At 50.4% G+C, this 19,533-nt stretch overlaps 1 protein-coding gene and 2 pseudogenes across 1 annotated transcript; 2 read left to right on the top strand and 1 right to left on the bottom strand.

Moving 5' to 3' along the window:
• Window positions 1-4,733: 4,733 nt before the first annotated feature.
• Window positions 4,734-6,006, bottom strand: LOC149353007 (uncharacterized; annotated as a pseudogene).
• Window positions 6,007-7,807: 1,801 nt separating this feature from the next.
• On the top strand, window positions 7,808-11,833 carry LOC149353006 (uncharacterized). The gene has a single exon (XM_089575754.1). The coding sequence runs from the start codon at window positions 7,808-7,810 to the stop codon at window positions 11,831-11,833; it is 4,026 nt and encodes a 1,341-aa protein (XP_089431880.1).
• A 4,752-nt stretch (window positions 11,834-16,585) lies between these two features.
• On the top strand, window positions 16,586-17,557 carry LOC149353005 (uncharacterized; annotated as a pseudogene).
• Window positions 17,558-19,533: the final 1,976 nt, after the last annotated feature.

Below are 19,533 nucleotides of genomic sequence, written 5' to 3'. Positions count from 1 at the left end.
TGTAAAAAAAGAGTCCAGATTTTTTTCCCTCGCGTAATGTACGCACCCCATTATCTTGATGCCCTGTCTGCTGCTAATAATAGTGAATCCTAGCTAGTGCCTTTTTTTAATGCCGAAACAAGTACGCAAATATATGGCGTGCCTTCTGCCCAATGTAAAGACTACTATATCTCACACAGCAGCCAAAAATAATGTTATGCGAAGAATGCAACGAGCAGAAGAAACCACGTCAGGGCAGCAGTTAGATCTGTCATATTAAGGATGTAAAAACTTGTTGCGGTTAGGCCTCGTGCTGAATACTTTAGAGTATTGTTAAAATGAAGTCCAGTATATTCACACAGCATTATGAGTCACTGTGTGAGTTATATGTCCGGGCTTAAGAAAAAAGTTTACTAGTCTCTGCCATGAAAACCATGCTAAGGAATGTTGTTTTTTAATACTGAATATTCATACTGGAGGCATTATTTATTCCAGTAGCCCACTTTTCTTCCTCACTCTTACCACTTCAAATTGTTTCTGATTGTTATACATGCCACGCAAACATCTCACACCTCAAATTTTCTTCGATGTTTGGGAAAAAAAAGAACATCATTTATTGTGTGAGTAAATACAGCATGTTGCACCAAGGATTACTACTTCAGCATTTTTCATTAATGTTTGACAGCAGAATGTGGATAAGTATCCACCCGCCACTGTGGCGCAGTGGTTAAAGCGCTCGTCTATTGAGCCGGAGTGCCCTCGTTCGAACTCGGGTTCGAATCCAGGTTCGAACCCGACCGCGGCGGCCGCGTTTCGATGGAAGCGAAACGCAAAATGCGCCCGTATGGTGTGCGATGTCAGTGCACGTTAAAAATCCCCAGGTGGTGGTGGTGGTGAAACTTTATTTCCAGCGGATATAGACGAGCAACCCGAAGTCGCTCCCCGCTTAAACGACGGCCGCTATCCCTTGGGCAGCGGCGGCGTCTTCAGCCAGCTTGATCTGTGTCCCCGGCTCGGGGCTGAGCATTAAAGCGCCCCAATGATCGGAGTCGGTAATGAAGTGACTCACGATTAGGGACTGCGGGCAGTTCCAGATCATATCATTTAGATCGGCTTTGCTATCACAATGTTCGCATTTGTCTGAGTAGAGTCCTTCCGAATAGAAGCTACACAATTGGGGATTTGAATAGGTGTTAGTTTGAAGCTTACGCCAGGCTTTGGCCTGTTGTTTGGAGATCATTTTATCTGCGGTGGCGAATCTGAGTCTTGCAAGCCTGTAGTGCTGCAGGGTTTCTCAGTATGAAAACAACCTGTCCTTGTCGGAGTATAGAGCGGGCGGGCTGCACGACCTAGCTCGGCGGGACAGTTCTCGAGCTAGGTTATGAGCCGCCTCATTACCAGCAAGGGAGGTATGAGCAGGCGTCCAGATTAGGGGAATGCGCCGTGTGGGATGGTAATTTTGCACAATTATCGAAATTATTCCGGAGACCTCCACTACGGCACCTCTTTCTTTCGTTCTTCTTTAACTCCCGCCTTTAACCCTTCCCTTACAGCGCGGTTCGGGTGTCCCCCGAGATATGTGAGACAGTTACTGCGCCGTTTCCTTTCCTCAAAACCAATTTTCATGCTTTTTTAAGCTTCCATTTCCTGTTGTGAGTGCGTTTGCCATCACACATGGAGTGCCGACGTGGGCTGGGAAATTTCTATATGAAATATATCTTGTTCCAAAGGTTGCGTTAGGCAAAGATTTTTTTTGTGCAGGGAAAGAATGGCAGCCATTCACTGTAAAGCCACTAGCTTGCTTTCCTGCTACTGGTCTGTTGTTTGCAGTGACCTTTGTTGTATGTTCACGCATCTGTAGTTTCCGCCGTGGTCATAATTTGAAGTGCTGAGTGAGACGTTTTGGATTGCCTTCATAGTGTTGCAAGTCCTTTATGTGATGTTAGAGAAGTTCAAGTACTGTCATGTGCCCATGGCCAGGCATATTTCACACATTGGACGCACATTCTACCATTTTTGTAAAATTATACTCGTGCTGAAGTGCAGTGCTGATAAAAGTTTGCTGCCGTTATTAAAATAAGAAATGAGTATTACACTCTGCATGCAGCGTTGGATTGTCTCATGTCTAACATGTTTCTGACCTTCAGGAAACTGTTGCCGTTTTTTACTTTTCCAAAAGAAAATTCAAGCAAGCACTACCTCCACTAGCACATCATTTATATTTTTGAATAAGTGGCAAAAACAGACACAGTCATGACTGCATTACCAATACCAACCGGAAAATTGCTTAAGACTTTGCAAAAACACACCTGAAGAGGTATATATTTGCAGACATCATGCTATGAAGTCCCACATATGTTCACTGTTCAAACAAACCAACTCTGCTTCTTGAGCGCACTCTGATTGCCTTTGTACAAGAGTGAGCTAATGCCGAGCTGTTGCCTGCTTTTTGCAATAGCTATTGCAACCACCATGACAAGCTATATGAATGGGCGATGCAAATTGATGTAGTGTCAAAACACAAAATAAAGTCGGTAGGGTCAGCAACATGTACTACTTAAAACAAAATGAGGTTGGCACCAACTGCCATTAAGAGAGCGACATGTCACACCTATATGAATCCTGCTCATACTGAATCAATGAAACAAAAGATTGTCTTCGTTTGCATGATGAATATTTTCTCCTGCTACATAATTCCGGCTCAAACGGTACATCAGGTCATCACAATTAATTCATGCATATATTAAGCATGATGGCTCTGTGCAGCTCAACTACCTGCGTAATGTTATTGACGAATCTGTTAAAAAAATATAAATGATACGCCCTCGTAAATGCACTTTGCATAAAGCAACTAATTCAAAGCAAAAAGTTATCCTTGTTTTTGTACTAAAAAATGAAGACAACAGATTTACGGCCTAAAACATGGCCACATGCAACCAAAGGGACCATCCGTTTAGCCAGTGGTTCATCACATGGCTAAATTGTAGTGGTTGAGGTCTGCTGGTTGGCAAAGTAAGGCAGTGCAGTTGTGAAAAAGAAGTTTTCCAATGTCACTTCAAGATTTGCCCACTCCTCCTTATCAAAAGGAATCCGCTAGACTGCTATCCAGTTCTCAGAGTAAAGAACAAGATTATCCCACAGACACCTTGGTCAGGGCCATCTATCCTAGCGCCTGATACTAATATTCCTCGTCCCTTTTGAGACGTGGGACTTCATTCTCTAATGTAATAAAGAAGCTCTTGGTAGGCACAAAACTAGCATCACTGTCTTTCAGAGAATAGGGACACTTTATCTCTAAGACACCATAATTCATTTCTTCTGGGTCAAACACAAGCCTGTCAGGCGACCTTGGTGAGTTTGGGTCAATGATGAGGCCACAGTGCTGCACCAGTACATTGTGTCCCACACTTTTCATGACAATTGCATACCGTTCTGATGCAACTGACTCATTTTTCGTGCCACAATGAATTGCGCGCACTCTTGAAAGGTCCTTTGGTTGAAAAAGACTTTGTAGTCCCTTCTCAGTCCATTCTTTTCGCTTCATTGCTTTACCAAATGAGGAAGCTGTCAGTCGGTATTTCCGGGCAGAGTGCCATTCCTAGCTGTGCGAATGTTGCCTTATGTTGGCCTCTATTTGCCGTGCTTCTTCAGCAGATGGAGCTCCTGAGATAAAAGAAACATTTGAAGCATTTTTTGCATGACTCTGCTGTCAAACCATCATGTTCACAAAGTTTCCACCTACTGCACCCTCTGGAACCTTCAACAAATCTTGTAATTTCTTCTGGCTTTGCACTGGTACAAAGTGCCAATTGTAGCCAACACTGTCTCTAATGAATGTATCAAACATCATCAGCCTAACTATGTTCACCGCAGGACTAAGGCCTCTTCCAAATCTCCAGTTAACACTGATAACTTGGCTTGAATGAGTTCAGCACATGCCAAAGCATTTGCTACACTAAACTCCTCCAGTTAGGTCAACATGCAATATGCTGAGTGTTTTTACATCCAAGCACCATCACTTTGTCACAACTGCAGTTCAAGAACATGACTGCACAACACAAATGCTGCAGTAAAGCACTTTTAGAGCCACTTGAACTATTGCTTGGCATGCCCGACAACAGGCTTTTCTTCATCATCTTCTCATTAAAGCACAATACTAATGCCGACTTATGTATATAGCCATACATTAGGTGTTACCGTTACGCTGTTGCCTTTCCTGTTGCTCAGGTGCCTTTCAAGGGGGAGATGTGTCGTTCTCGACAGCGCATCTGCCTAGTTCTTACCCTTTGTTCAGTAAATTACCTCTGGCTTCATTTTCTAAGCAGTTGTATGGACACGTCACAGATGTTCCTCATGAACTTACATTCCCATTTCGTAGCTGCTTCCCCCCCCCCCCCCTCCCTGAAGGGCGTATGCTTTAGAACTTTGCTGCATTACTGGACGGCTATTACCGGGCATGCACACTGACATAAGGTGTACTATGGGCAGCAATGAGAACTTTTGAGTTTTGTGTGGTGGTTACTCAAAACCTCAAAAGAAGTTAGAAGAATTAAAAAGCAAAATTAGCCATTCGTAAGCTTACTGTCAGTATACGGTGCTCATCAGGAGTGAACGCATCACACAATGTGTCCTCAGAAGCACCAGAAAAAAGTAGTAGTTTGGGGACAGGACAAATGGCCCCTCCTCCTGTAGTTATCGTGTTGGATAGCAACGTTTTTAACCCATGGGCCATGGCACTTCTTGGCTTGCTGGTGTCATCGGTGAGCCATGTGTGCTAGACCCATCTTGGTCTCTTTCGAGGGTGTCGTCACTGCGAGCAGAACAGCTGCAAAATGGCTATTTGAGAGACTTCCCAGCTTGCTTCCCAGGCCTCGTATTGCTGTCACCTGCTCGGTTTCCTCCACAATGTTTCGACGTGCATAAAAGGTACGTGCTGGCACTGGCAGGTACAGGCCACCCTAACGTGGGCTTCGCCAGTCGACGTCTAAAACACTGGCTGGCTTAATGCCGTGTTGCCTTGGGCGCCTCCATTGTTGTGGAAGTTCAGTGCAAGCAAGTTCTGGTGGAGCCTCTTTGAACCCCTGCTCTTTTAAAAGAATAAGAAGACGTCAAGATACCAATATATGGCTGCAAGCTCCACTGCTTCCTGCTGGACACTCGCACGCAGTGTCAACAGGCACTTCATTTCCACTTTAAAATGTAAGGAAAACATTGTAGGATTGACCAGCTTTTTTCTGGCTCCAGAAGCAAGTGCACCGTACATAGTGGAGGCCAAGGCTGCAAGGATAACAAAAAAGCATCGCCTTAAAGGTGCACCAAAAATTAATACGAAAGTGACTTTAGGTTTCGCTCTGAGCATATGATTACTAACTAAATAAAAAAAACAAGAGGAATCGCCAGCTAAACCTTTGTTCATCTTTGGCAACATAGAGAAAACACCTTTAAGTAGCTTTTTGGAAGCATATTTTTGAAATACAGTGAGTAATTACTTATTCTGCGATTGTCCAGCTACATATAACATGGGCCACTCAGTTCAAGGGACTTGTTTCACCTTTAACGAAATCTCCGAAAGCTTCGCGAGCATATCAAAATAATGAAGCCAAGAGGATCCTGCATCACTATGACAACATTATTTGCACCGCACTCTATATCAGCCTATAAAGTAGATCGTGATATAATAACATTCGGCACCTGAAGACGATCAAGCATATCATGTTGAAAGTTATCTGGGCATATATCTAAGTGATAAGAGCTTCAGCGCTCAGCTATTTTGCGCTACAGTCATGCCCGCTGAAATGTTTATGCTTACCCAGAATCGCAGCTGTTGGTCCTGAGGGATCAGGGCGAGCAGTATGCCTCGACTGCAAAGCAGTACGATTTCTTTTCTTGCCGGGCCGATGGCAGCTTGTCGTCAGAGAACCATTTCAGCGTTTCTTCATAAATTAAAGGCACCACATTCCGGTCCTTAGTCCAAGCAGAATGGTTGCAACTTGGGAAGCGACAAAGCTGGTGCATTGGGAACCACATAGTGCCGATTACCGTTACTCTGCACGCAGGAGCGCGGGAACTTTGCACGCATGCGCAGTGCGCCTTTTTAAAGAGAATACACAGGCATTCCAAGGCAAAAGTTTTGTGTTTAATGTGGGCTATGACAACATTAATTCATTACGACTATCTTTTCTTCATGCGATGAGACTGACTGTGCTCCTATCGCTATCTTGAAGCTATAGCTGACAGGTTTCGCTCGTGCCTGGCATTTATTGGCTGTCACAAAGTGCGCGCATGCTTTATTTTTCTTCTTTCTTCTCCGACCAAAGTGGCCACGGCTGGCCACGGCGCCGGTAGTATGCGGGCATGTCGCGACGCAGCGGCGATGACTTTGCCTCCCCCCGCGTGGGCATTGACCCCTCGCGACGCTGGGGGGATCAAGACTACGCCGCCCCCCTCCTCAGGATTATCGCCGGGAAGAGAGTGCTTTCACGAGGGGGGGACGGGAAGCGGCCGGTGAAGGCCCTAGCACCCGTCCCAACCTTGAGAAGTTAACATCCCTCCTCGTTAGGACCATACCTTTCCTTCGCGTCCCCTTCAGTTTCTTCATGCTTCTTCTCCCCCCTTCTCAACATCTGTATATCGTTGGTGCACGGGGCCGAGAGGATTCGTTTGCTTTTATTTGTTTTTTTTTTTGTGGTTTGTCACGTGAACACGGTGGCGGGAAAATCACGACCGAGTTAGTTGGTTTTGAGATTTCGGTGCGTGCCGACGTGTGTAGGGTCAGCCAGGGCAGTGGTCGGCAAGCGAGCCTAGGCGGTGTCTGACGCGTAGAGCGCGGCGACGGCGGCCCCGAAAGACGCGTAACCCGGGGCCCAAGTTCGCCCGTATCCGCACCCCCCCATCAGCACCGCGCGCTTCCGCAGCCCGACGCTCCCTGCGACCGGACCTTGCCACTACGCAGCTAAGTCACCGATTCTCACCACTCGCTCTGCTCTTTTTCTTTGTTCTGTCGCTGTTCTCGTCCTATTCTTTTGTATATTGCTTTAATCGTGTAACCTTGTTGTATAGTTCTCGCCCTGTTGTTTTCCTTCTTATTGTTAATAGTTGTTTGTGTGCTTCTGATTTTGTGCTTGTTGTTCGCGTCGCGCTTGTGTATTTTCGCAATATTGCTTGGTTTACTTTGTAGCCGTTTGTTCTTGTTCTTACCCAAGTAAAAGGGTTGCTAAAGAAACTTGCCTATACGCCTCATGCCTCCGGTCAACGGCTAATCAGGCGTGGCCCCTATCGCCGGTCAGCGGTCTAACCTCATCTTCCGCACGCGGGGTGGAGAGGTTTGTCGCTCCTCCCCCTCCGAACTTACGGAGAGTGCAGTGGTGGGCAGGTTGGCCCGATTAATTATAATTTCGGCGCCAATCAAACATCGAGCCGCCCACCATATCCTGACAATTGGCGTCCACGACAGGACTTGCTGACCACGATTGGCCTTGACCGCGAGGCATAGCGTTCAAGTAATATCTCAGGCATTACGAGAACTGAAAGCTAAAACGTCTGTGCAATGGCAGATTTGGAGAAGATAATTGCTTTCGGGAGGCAACTAGGCTTAGAGGGGTTAGCCCTTCAGGATTTCCTCAGAGACGAGCGCGCGAAGCAGCGCGAGTACTTGAAGGAAGAGGATGAAATGGACAAAGCGCGCTCTGCTCGTCGGCTGCTAGAAATGAACACGGAGCTGCAAGTTCTCCGCGCTAGAAGCGAGGGTAGCGTGAGCGCGAGTTCGGATTCTGCTGCAAATGGAAGCGAAGCGACATCGCGTTTCTCAGGTGTTAGTCCACATAAGATGATGGCGCCGTTTAACGATAAAACGGACGACTTGGACGCCTACCTGACAAGATTTGAGCGGGTCGCAGAGGCGCAGAAGTGGCCACGAGAGCAATGGGCTACGGCCCTGAGCACCTGCCTGACGGGAGAGGCATTGAGCGTTTTCGGCCGGATGCCTGGATCGGACGCGGGGGACTACGATAAAGTCAAGCGAGCTCTCCTGCTACGTTACAACTTGACGGAGGAGGGGTTCCGACAGAAGTTCAGGGCAGAAGCGCCCCACGAACACGAAACCCCGTCCCAATTCTTCACCCGACTGGAGAATTACTGGGAGAGGTGGGTACAACTCTCCGCTTCCGAGAAGACCTACGAGGGTATCAAGAGCCTTCTTTTAACGGAGCAGTTTCTAGAGAACTGCACGCCTTCGATGGCTACTTTTCTAAAAGAGAAAACGGCAGCCGATACGAAGGAACTGCTGCAAAGGGCTGACAACTATGTGAGTGCCAGGGGGGCCACTTACTTTGGCAGGCGCGAACCGAAGCGTGAGGCTCGGTCCGTGGACAAATCTTCGGATGCTGGCCGCAAGGGCCAACAGGGAAGGCCGCCATCAGCGTCCGTACCATCCGCGCTTCGCTGCTACATTTGCGGGCGATCGGGGCACGCCGCGGCGCAGTGCAAGGAGAACCGGAGAAATTCTGAGCAGGGCAACAGGGCACTCCCTGGAGCAAAGGACGTGTCGGCCTGCATTCAGAACGGCTATTTAGAGCTGAAGGATGGTCAGTTCGTGCCGGTGGTGAACCTCGGCAGGGCCCAAACGTCCGGTACCCTTCCCGTAGTTGAAGGTCGCATCGCCGGGCAGAAGATAAAAGTATTGAGGGACACCGGCTGTAACATTGTTATTGTCAACCGAGACCTTGTCACAAAGTCCCAACTTACTGGCCGGAACCGAGCCGTTTACCTGGTGGACCGCTCGGTCAGAAGGCTACCCGAGGCACGAATCCAGGTTGACACACCCTACTATAGGGGAGAGGTGCTGGCCGGATGTATGGACTCGCCGCTGTTCGACCTCATTCTTGGGAATATCGACGGCGCCAGGCATCCGTCCGAGCCAGACGCGACTTGGAGCGGTACCGCCCCGAGCACCGAGGGGAACGAAACGGGTACATCGGATCCCGTACCGGGGCAGCCAAGTGCCCCGGAAGAGCCCGCACCCGCGGCGGCCGTGACCACCCGTCAACAGTCCAGGCAGCACTCGTCGGAGACGTTCCGCAAGCTACGCGTACCAACCGCTATTGCGGGAGTCACACCGTCGCAGATGAGCCGAGAACAACAAGGGGACGAGACCCTCCGACGTTGTTTCCAGATGCAGAGGGGGGAGAGAATAATCCAGTGCAAGGGAGGAGGCTCGTACACCTTTCTGCTAAGGAATGACCTGCTCTACCGCCAGTTCATGCCAGAGTCAGGCTCGCTTACTTTACAGCTGGTTGTCCCCTCTCAACATCGGAGCAAAGTTCTCCGCCTCGCGCACTGCGGACTGATGGCAGGTCATTTGGGGCGCAAAAAGACGTGTGACCGAATTCTGGCTGACTTCTTCTGGCCCGGCGTGCACAGTGACGCCGATCGGTTTGTGACGTCGTGCGACAGTTGCCAGAAGACCGCGCCACGGGGATCCGTCAAAAAGGTACCCCTAGAGAAAATGCCTCTCGTTGACACGCCGTTTCGCAGGGTGGCCATCGATATTATTGGACCCCTCAAGCCCACGACTCGGAAGGGGAATCGGTACATTATGACGCTAGTCGACTATGCGACGCGGTTCCCAGAGGCCGTCGCCCTGCCCAGTATCGAGACGGAGCGGGTGGCCGAGGCTCTCTTGCAAATTTTTGCCCGAGTTGGTGTGCCCGAAGAGATGCTGAGTGACCGAGGGTCGAATTTCACCTCGGAACTCATGACAGAAGTCGGCCGTCTGCTGTCCCTTCGCCTGCAGACCACCTCGCCGTACCACCCAATGGCGAACGGCCTCGTTGAAAAGCTGAACGGGACGCTAAAGAAGATGCTCCGCCGCATGTGCACCGAACAGCCTAAGGACTGGGACCGGTTCATCGAGCCTCTTTTGTTCGCCTACAGGGAGGTACCCCAGGCCAGCACGGGGTTCTCCCCTTTCGAACTTTTGTACGGGCGGAACGTGCGAGGCCCCCTCTCCATACTGAAGGAATTATGGACCGGGGAGAAACTGGAAGAGGAGACCAAGACAGCCTACCAGTATGTGATTGACCTGCGGGAGAAGCTCGAAACGACCTGTAAAATGGCACATGAAGCGCTAGAAGAAGCAGGCGAGCGGTACAAGCGGTATTACGACCGCGGGGCCAAATCGAGGGCACTACAGATTGGAGACCAGGTGCTTCTACTGCTACCAACCGAGCACAACAAGCTCACAATGAAATGGAAGGGTCCCTATGTGGTTAAGGGAAAGAAGGGGGAAGTCGACTACGTCGTAGACGTGGAGGGAAACCCGAAAACATTTCATGCCAATATGCTGAAGAGGTACTTCAGCCGGGTCCCGGAAACCGACTCCCACGTGCCGGTGGTCGCGGCGGTAGCATCCGATATCGAGGAAGGGGCGCTGGTGTGGCCTGTAGGTGAACAAGCCGACTACCACGATGTCGCGGCGTCCGAGAAACTGACCCGACCACAGGCAGAGGAGCTGCGGTCCCTAATAGCCCGATACCAGGAGCTGTTTTCCGAGCGGCCAGGGTACACCACGTGGGCCGTGTGCAGTTTGACGACAACCACCAACAGGCCCATCCAGGTCAAACAGTACCCGCTTCCCTTCGCTGTGCGTCAGGAAGTTGAGAGGGAGGTGGCCTCGATGATGCAGATGGGCGTGATCGAGAAGTCGCGCTCACCGTATAATGCGCCAACCGTCCTTATAAAGAAGCCCGACGGTTCGAACCGCTTTTGCGTAGACTTCAGAAGGTTAAATGATGTACTGGTCGCCGACGCCGAACCCATCCCCCGCGCCGACTGCCTCATAGCTGAGGTGGGAGGAAGAAAGTTCTTCTCCAAGATGGATCTCGCAAAGGGCTATTGGCAAGTCCCTCTGGAAGACAAATCAAGAGAAAAGACGGCGTTTTCGGCTCCCAGTGGCCTCTACCAATTTAGGAGCATGCCTTTCGGCATCAAGACCGCCCCAGCCGTCTTCGCGAAGCTGATGAGGAAGCTTCTAGACGGGATAGACAACGTCTATCATTACTACGACGACCTGCTCGTGGCGACCGAGTCATGGGAGGACCATCTAAGGGCACTGGAGCAGGTTCTCACGCGAATCCGGGAGTCCGGGATGACAGTGCACCCGAAGAAATGCGAACTCGGCGTCGATCAGCTGTGTTTCCTGGGCCACACGATTGGAAAGGGGACCCTTGGCCCCATGGAATCAACCTTAGAAAGGATCCGCCAGGCCCCCCGACCGATGACCAAGCGCCAAGTGCGAGCATTTTTGGGCCTAGCAGGATACTACCGCGAATTCATCCCGAATTACGCAACTGTTGCCGCCCCTCTGACAGACTTGACCAGGAAGCTCGCGCCGAACAGCGTTAGGTGGGGAGGGGAAGAAGAACAAGCCTTTAACAGCTTGAAGCGATTGCTCTCAGAAGCCCCCATCCTGCAGGTTGCGGACTTCGGCAAGCCATTTGTACTGCGTACCGACGCCTCAGATCAAGGGGTTGGCGCGGTACTCCTGCAGGAGGGGGGCGGACTTCTGCACCCCGTCGCCTACGCGAGTCGGAAGCTACTTCCAAGAGAGAGGGCATACGCAGCAGTTGAAAAGGAGTGCTTGGCCATTGTTTGGGCGATCAAGCGCTTCAACTTCTATTTATACGGCAAACGGTTCACCGTCCAGACTGATCATCAGCCCCTCAAATATCTGAACGAGGCTCAATTCATGAATTCACGGCTGCTTCGCTGGGCGCTGCTCCTACAGGAGTACGACTTCGGAGTCAAGAGCATTAAGGGAAAAGATAACGTCGGCGCAGACTACCTCAGCCGGGCGTGAATCGGCATGGAGGGAACGACATGCGCGCTACGGCGGCTCAGTTTCCCCCTTAGTTAGTAAGTTAGTATTTTCTGTTTTTTCCCCTTTGTCTGTCGTGGACCTTTTGTTGTGCTTGGAATGTTTGGCAACGCAAAATCTGCGGATGTTGTGTGCCGTGTTGAACTGTTTCAATTCCAAGTGCTGTGTGGAACAGTCTGCAGTGAATGTGACGTGACTGCGTGAAGTGTGCAGTGCGCGACTGTGCGAGCCATCGTGGGAAACGTTGTGCGACGAAGAACTGGTGCGCGCTCCTAACAGTGAAGTGCGCGTTAATTCATCTTCGTTTGCTTGCTCGGCAAGACGCATTTGTGCATGCACGACATTTGTGTATTTTTGATTTTGAAATGTTATTAAGAATAACATTCTTTTCGTGGGGGTTGTGTCACAAAGTGCGCGCATGCTTTATTTTTCTTTCTTCTCCGACCAAAGTGGCCACGGCTGGCCACGGCGCCGGTAGTATGCGGGCATGTCGCGACGCAGCGGCGATGACTTTGCCTCCCCCCGCGTGGGCATTGACCCCTCGCGACGCTGGGGGGATCAAGACTACGCCGCCCCCCTCCTCAGGATTATCGCCGGGAAGAGAGTGCTTTCACGAGGGGGGGACGGGAAGCGGCCGGTGAAGGCCCTAGCACCCGTCCCAACCTTGAGAAGTTAACATCCCTCCTCGTTAGGACCATACCTTTCCTTCGCGTCCCCTTCAGTTTCTTCATGCTTCTTCTCCCCCCTTCTCAACATCTGTATATCGTTGGTGCACGGGGCCGAGAGGATTCGTTTGCTTTTATTTGTTTTTTTTTTGTGGTTTGTCACGTGAACACGGTGGCGGGAAAATCACGACCGAGTTAGTTGGTTTTGAGATTTCGGTGCGTGCCGACGTGTGTAGGGTCAGCCAGGGCAGTGGTCGGCAAGCGAGCCTAGGCGGTGTCTGACGCGTAGAGCGCGGCGACGGCGGCCCCGAAAGACGCGTAACCCGGGGCCCAAGTTCGCCCGTATCCGCACCCCCCCATCAGCACCGCGCGCTTCCGCAGCCCGACGCTCCCTGCGACCGGACCTTGCCACTACGCAGCTAAGTCACCGATTCTCACCACTCGCTCTGCTCTTTTTCTTTGTTCTGTCGCTGTTCTCGTCCTATTCTTTTGTATATTGCTTTAATCGTGTAACCTTGTTGTATAGTTCTCGCCCTGTTGTTTTCCTTCTTATTGTTAATAGTTGTTTGTGTGCTTCTGATTTTGTGCTTGTTGTTCGCGTCGCGCTTGTGTATTTTCGCAATATTGCTTGGTTTATTTTGTAGCCGTTTGTTCTTGTTTTTACCCAAGTAAAAGGGTTGCTAAAGAAACTTGCCTATACGCCTCATGCCTCCGGTCAACGGCTAATCAGGCGTGGCCCCTATCGCCGGTCAGCGGTCTAACCTCATCTTCCGCACGCGGGGTGGAGAGGTTTGTCGCTCCTCCCCCTCCGAACTTACGGAGAGTGCAGTGGTGGGCAGGTTGGCCCGATTAATTATAATTTCGGCGCCAATCAAACATCGAGCCGCCCACCATATCCTGACATTGGCATAAATGCCAATACGATGACGCGCAGCAGATGACGTACGGTCTAGCAGACGACGCGAGAGCTGTACCGCGCCAGAAGTTGTATTAGGCACGTATATGACGGTGCGTCTCTGTCGCTGACATGCGCAGTGCGAGCTGCCTGTTATCACTTGCGGGCTATATAATCGGTACGCTTCAATAAACGCACGTTCTTCTTGTTCTGGACATCATGCTGTTGCCACGTTCTTTCCAACTCGGATACATGGTGTCAGAAGTGGCTAAGACGAGCTAGCTACACCGACGGCGGACGAAGCATGGAACGGCTGGTCGCACCGGAACCGCTGCGTCTGGCAGGGAGTGTCTCGGCATCATGGAAGCGTTTCAAGCAGAAATTTGAGATTTTCCTGCAAGCGTCGGCAGTCAAGGACCAACCGAGAAGTGAGGCTTCGAAAGCTGCGCTCCTGCTGAGCATCGCCGGTGACGAGGCGCTCGATGTGTTCAACAATTTTAAGTTCGAGTCGGGCGAGAACAAGGATGACTACAGCACCTTGATACGAAAGTTCGACGCCTACTGCACAGAGGTGAGCAACGAGGTGCATGAGCGGTATCTTTTTCGCACGAGGAACCAAGCGGAAGGAGAGCCATTCGAAAAATTTTTACGTGACCTGAAGAAGCAAGCTTCACAATGTAACTTTGGGACGTTACACGACTCAATGGTAAGAGACCAGATCGTCTTTGGTACCAACAGTCCTAGATTACGGGAGAAGATGCTTCAAGAGAAAGGATTGACGTTAGCAAAAGCGGAGGAGATGTGCAAAATTGCAGAATCAGTAGCACAACAAAAAGAGGTGTGGCGTAAAGAAGAGAGTTGTGTGAATTTTGTTTCAAGGCGGCGCACAGACTTGCAGCATGCACATAGTAAAGAGCCCAAGTGCGACGGGGAGCAATGGCAGTGTAGAAAGTGTAATCGCAAGCACAAACCGAAGCAATGCCCAGCATTTGGTAAAAGGTGCTACGTGTGTGGTAGGTTTCACCACTTTGCTGTCTGCTGTAGGAAGTCAAAAGAAGTGAGCGAAGTCGACACACTTGCGGAGAACGACTTTGACGTACTAGACGTAGGAATTAAAAGTGGCACGAATGAGTGGACTGTAAATGCTGAAGTCGGCGGTCATGAAATTGCCTTCAAAATAGACACAGGGGCGCAAGCGAGCCTCTTACCGTTTTCAGTCTATCGAAAACTGTCACCAGCTGGAGCACCAACTCCGACGAGCACAGTACTACGGGCATATAACGGCGGCGTTATTACGTGCTTTGGGACAGTGTCGGAAACTGTACGCGTTGGAAATTCCCACACTGTAGTGAAGCTTCTCATTGTGAAAAACGGTCGTCAGCCTATACTCGGACTGGACGCCAGTGAAGCTTTGGGACTGGTTCAGCGTGCCGTGAATGTTATAAATACGCCTCCTAAACATGGTTCTCTCAAGAATTATAGGCATATTTTCGAAGGGCTTGGTTGCTTGAAGCAGCCATATCACATGGTCCTGGAACCTGGAGCAGTACCGGTCGGGCAGCCATCATTGTGAAAGTGAATGAGCCTACTGACTGGGTAAGTCCACTGGTTGTCGTCAAGAAAAAAGATGGCGGTTTGCGAGTGTGTTTGGATCCCAGGCAGATCAATCGGCACATTAAGAGGCAGCATTTTCCCCTCCCGAGACGAGAAGACTTGGAAGCTAAGTTGGCGGGCGCGAAGTACTTCAGTTGCTTGGATGCTAACTCTGGGTACCACCAGATACCACTAGACGAAGAAACATCAAAGATATGTACTTTCTCGTCACCTTTTGGGAGGTGCCGATTTTTGCGGTTGCCGTTTGGAATATCATCTGCACCGGAAGTGTTTCACCAAACAATGACGCAAGTTCTAGACAGGCTGCCAGGCGTGCTGGTATATATTGATGACATTCTGGTGTGGGGCTCAACGAGAGAAGAGCACGATGACCGACTAGTAGCTGTCCTGAAAGCGGTCGAAAAAGCAGGGTTGACTTTCAATGCGCAGAAGTGCAAGTTCAATGTGACCGAAGTAAAGTACCTCGGTGACATAATAACCGGAATTGGCATATCTCCTGACACACAGCTCGTTAAAACAATGATTGACATGCCAGAACCAACAAGCAAAGCGGAGGTTGAACGTATGCTGGGTGTCCTCAACTATTTTGGGAAGTTCGTGCCGCGGCTGCCGGAAAGAACGGCGTTATTAAGGGATCTTGTCAAATGTCGCTCCGATTTTCAGTGGACTGAAAACCACGCTAGAGAGTGGAAAAGCGTAACGCAAGTTTTGACTACCGCTCCCGTGCTCGCAATCTTTGACGCTCGAAGGGACACAAAGATTACATGCGACGCTTCGCGGAACGGGTTAGGGGCGGCCCTTCTGCAACGTCATGCTGATGAATGGCGACCCGTGGCATACGCGTCCCGTGTTTTAACACAAGCAGAGCAGAGGTATGCTCAAATTGAAAAGGAGGCCCTTGGCATTTGGTTTGGTTGCGAAAAGTTCCATCAGTTTGTCTACGGGCGACAACTGCTAATAGAAACTGACCATAAGCCACTCTTATCAATTGCGGAAAAGGCAATCGATGACATGCCACCTCGACTGCAAAGATTTTTTTTGCGCTTGTTTATGTATGGCTTCTGTTTGCAGTACATTCCCGGCAAGAACTTGGTTCTAGCAGATATGTTATCACGATCCACGGCTTATGGCAACAGCAGCCGCCAAGACACTGGCATGGATGAAGTGGAAATTCACGCAGTCGAATCCCTGGGTTATATGGTGACGCCAACGACGCAGCGCGAACTGCAGAGAGAAACGGCGTGCGACGACTGTCTGCAAGCCGTGGTGCAAAGTCTGTCAAGGGGCCAACCAGTGGAGGGTGAACTCAAGCCTTTTACACAAAACCTTTCTGTGGTTAATGGAATACTTTTTAAAGGCTCCAAAGTGGTCGTACCAAAGAGCATGCGAAAGAAAATTCTGTCTAGAATTCATGCGGGACACCTTGGCATGCAAAAATGTAAAGAGAGGGCACGTCGTCTTGTTTTCTGGCCGGGCCTTAACAGTGAGATTGTTTCTCTGGCAGCTAGCTGTCCAACTTGCAGGTAATTCGCTTACGCGCACGCAAAAGAACCGCTCCTCATGCGGCCAACTCCCCGATGTGCATGGTACCGGGTGGGAGTGGACATTTTTTTCTTTGCTGCAGACTCGTACCTGGTTGCTTACGATGCATTTTCTAACTTCCCAGAGGTGCAGCAACTTCAGGACACTAGTGCAAGGGCTACAATTGCTGCACTCAGCGCTATCTTCGCAAGATATGGCGTGCCACTAGAAGTGTGCACGGACAATGGTCCTCAATTTTCGAGCCACGAGTTTGCCGTGTTTGCACAAAACTATGACTTTACACATGTGACTTCGAGTCCCCATTACCCTCAGACAAATGGTCTGGCTGAAAAAGGTGTGCAGGTGGTCAAACTCATCTTGAAGAAAACCCAGGATTCCGGGGACGATTTCTGGCAAGGCCTGCTGGCCTATCGATCAACACCACTCGAAGATGGACGATCCCCGGGGGAACTTTTGCAAGGGAGACGCCTGCGAGCTAACCTTCCCGACTTTGAAGAAGTGCCGCGCAGCAAGGTAGAGAAGCATCGCCAGAAAACGCAGGGCAAACCGTTGCCGAAGCTTTCTCGAGGCGACGTGGTAAGGCTGCGAGGAACTACAACGTGGGCCCGGAAGGCGAGGGTCGTAAGCGCTCCGGCTCCAAGGTCGTACCAGCTTCTAACGGAAGATGGACGAATTCTGCGACGTAACCGGCGACATCTCGTAGAGACGCGAGAGCGGTATGCTGAGACGAGCAGTGACGACGGTGGCGACACAAGTAGGCCAATCGACAACCCCCGGGTACCTGCCTCGCCTTCGTCACCTGGTACCTGCCTCGCATAGCAGGCCTCGGGAGGGCCACAAAGGACTGCTGGGGAACCACCGTGCGCTGCCAATACAGCGGGAAGCTCGCTTCCGGGTGCCGTGCAGCCACCAGCAATAAGGAGATCGCACCGGAACAGGAGGGCCCCGCAACGCCTTCGCTATGACGAGGAATTTAATCAGTGCGCTTAACTAATCTCTGTTGCTGCAACTGTTTTTGTTTGTTCCCGCGAAAAGATGTATCAGGCACGTATATGACGGTGCGTCTCTGTCGCTGACATGCGCAGTGCGAGCTGCCTGTTATCACTTGCGGGCTATATAATCGGTACGCTTCAATAAACGCACGTTCTTCTTGTTCTGGACATCATGCTGTTGCCACGTTCTTTCCAACTCGGATACAGAAGTAACCGCATCGAAAACACGCTCAGTTGCTCGAGCCTCAGATACCTCTAATAACATAGAAATTCACGCGCTGCCGTGTTCATATGGTAACGCTGGCGACCTCTGTATGCTGTAAGAAGCGCAGTCTGCAAGCTCTCCCTGCATCACCTCGACCGAAACAAGATGCATGTGTAGTGTTGCTAGACTCCTAAGCAGTTTCGCATATCGCCTATTGATAGCTCGAAAGGAAACGGTGCTAAAATGCTTTTACGTCATGTCCGAAACTTTATTGTTCTTGGTGGATTTTTTTTTTATCCCTCCTGCGCGTCGCGACGCGGCATTCGTTGCGATTCACATCGATTTATAATGCCAATGCGGTTCTTTTTTTTTCTGCGGTAGATTCAGAAGACATTCTAGCACTGTGCTTTGTATCATGTGCACGCATGCATTCTTGCTTCGTTGTTCTATTTAATATAATTTTTCTTGAGATTTCCTCTCTTTAAATTTCTCAAAGTTTTCTTTGTGGCCGTTTTCGGCGTTCAAAACACGTAGCAGGAGCAAGTAAAGCCCAGGAATGCATGTGGCGCAAACTATTTAGATGCATATGTATGCGGAGTTCGGCGACATAGACGAACTTCGTCTGCTTCGGCGAAAGCTTCGAGTCAGCATCGCCTATACCGCACCTTCTGTAGTATTGCCCTCTGTTTGAATAGCGTGACTTGTGTGGCAAACTTAATTACCCCTGATATCTCCCGGCACCTACATCTGCTATCTTCTTCTTTAGGGCTCTGCAAACGTAGTGTTCTTGCTATATAGGCAGAAGGTTAGGTAGAAGTATGGGAAACGCGCCTGTGTCAAGCGTTTCTGATGTGCGCATATAATCCTTTAAAATCAAATGTGCATCAAAGCGCAGAAATGCACATTTAGCACAGCCAGAGCCTATAGGACCAGTCAAGCCTATGAAACGTTATTTGCCGAATTACAAACCGCTGCTCTTCGCGTTTGGGGCCTTAAAATGAGATAATTTGCGCTCTTGGCCTGTTCTTGCATACCCACTTGCCTATACTAGTGCATAACAATGATATTTACGCCGCTTGGTAAACATCAGTAACAGAGAATCAGCAAAAGACGTGAAAGAAGGGGCATTCCTCGGCTGGAAGCAGTAGGAAGGAGCGGTGTGCGGGCTGCATCGCTTCAAGTGCGGGCGACGACAGCGGCACCGCTTCCTTCTGCCACTATCGGTATACGCTGAACAATAGAAGCCCCCGCTCACGACACTGCATAATAGACACCTTTAGCATACCGTCTACACTGTTACCGTTACCGAAGTACCGGAAGCCCGCCCAACGTTGGTTAGCACGCGCTGTTTGGTTCCGATGCTGTAGGAGCGCGCGCAGCTTCCTGGTACCTGACGCCATCTGGCGCCGTCAAGGCGATTTGCGCATGCGCATTGGTTGCGCGAGGGCTCCCGGTACTCCGGTTTGGTTTATGGGGTTCAACGTCCCAAAGCGACTAAGGCTATGAGAGACGCCGTAGTGGAGGGCTCCGGAAATTTCGACCACCTGGGGTTCTTTAACGTGCACTGACATCACACAGCACACGGGCCTCTAGAATTTCTCCTCCAAAGAAATTCAACCGCCGCGGCCGGGATCGAACCCGCGTCTTTCGGATCAGCAGCCGAGCACCATAACCACTGGGCCACCGCGGCGGCGGTACTCCGGTACCGGTAACACGGTGTGCTAAAGGTGTCTAATATTCTTGTACATTGTAACATTAAGGGCTTTTAG

The sequence above is a fragment of the Amblyomma mixtum genome, chromosome 3 (assembly GCF_055824585.1).
Source record: "Amblyomma mixtum isolate Tamu chromosome 3, ASM5582458v1, whole genome shotgun sequence".
Taxonomy (NCBI): Eukaryota; Metazoa; Arthropoda; class Arachnida; order Ixodida; family Ixodidae; genus Amblyomma; species Amblyomma mixtum.
The sequence above is the reverse complement of the archived record's forward strand: the minus strand, read 5'-3'. Positions and strand labels throughout refer to the sequence as shown.

What these genes read in the sequence shown, in the direction of transcription:
- LOC149353006 (XM_089575754.1), top strand. Translation starts at nt 7,808, where the DNA reads ATGGCGCCGTTTAACGATAAAACGGACGACTTGGACGCCTACCTGACA.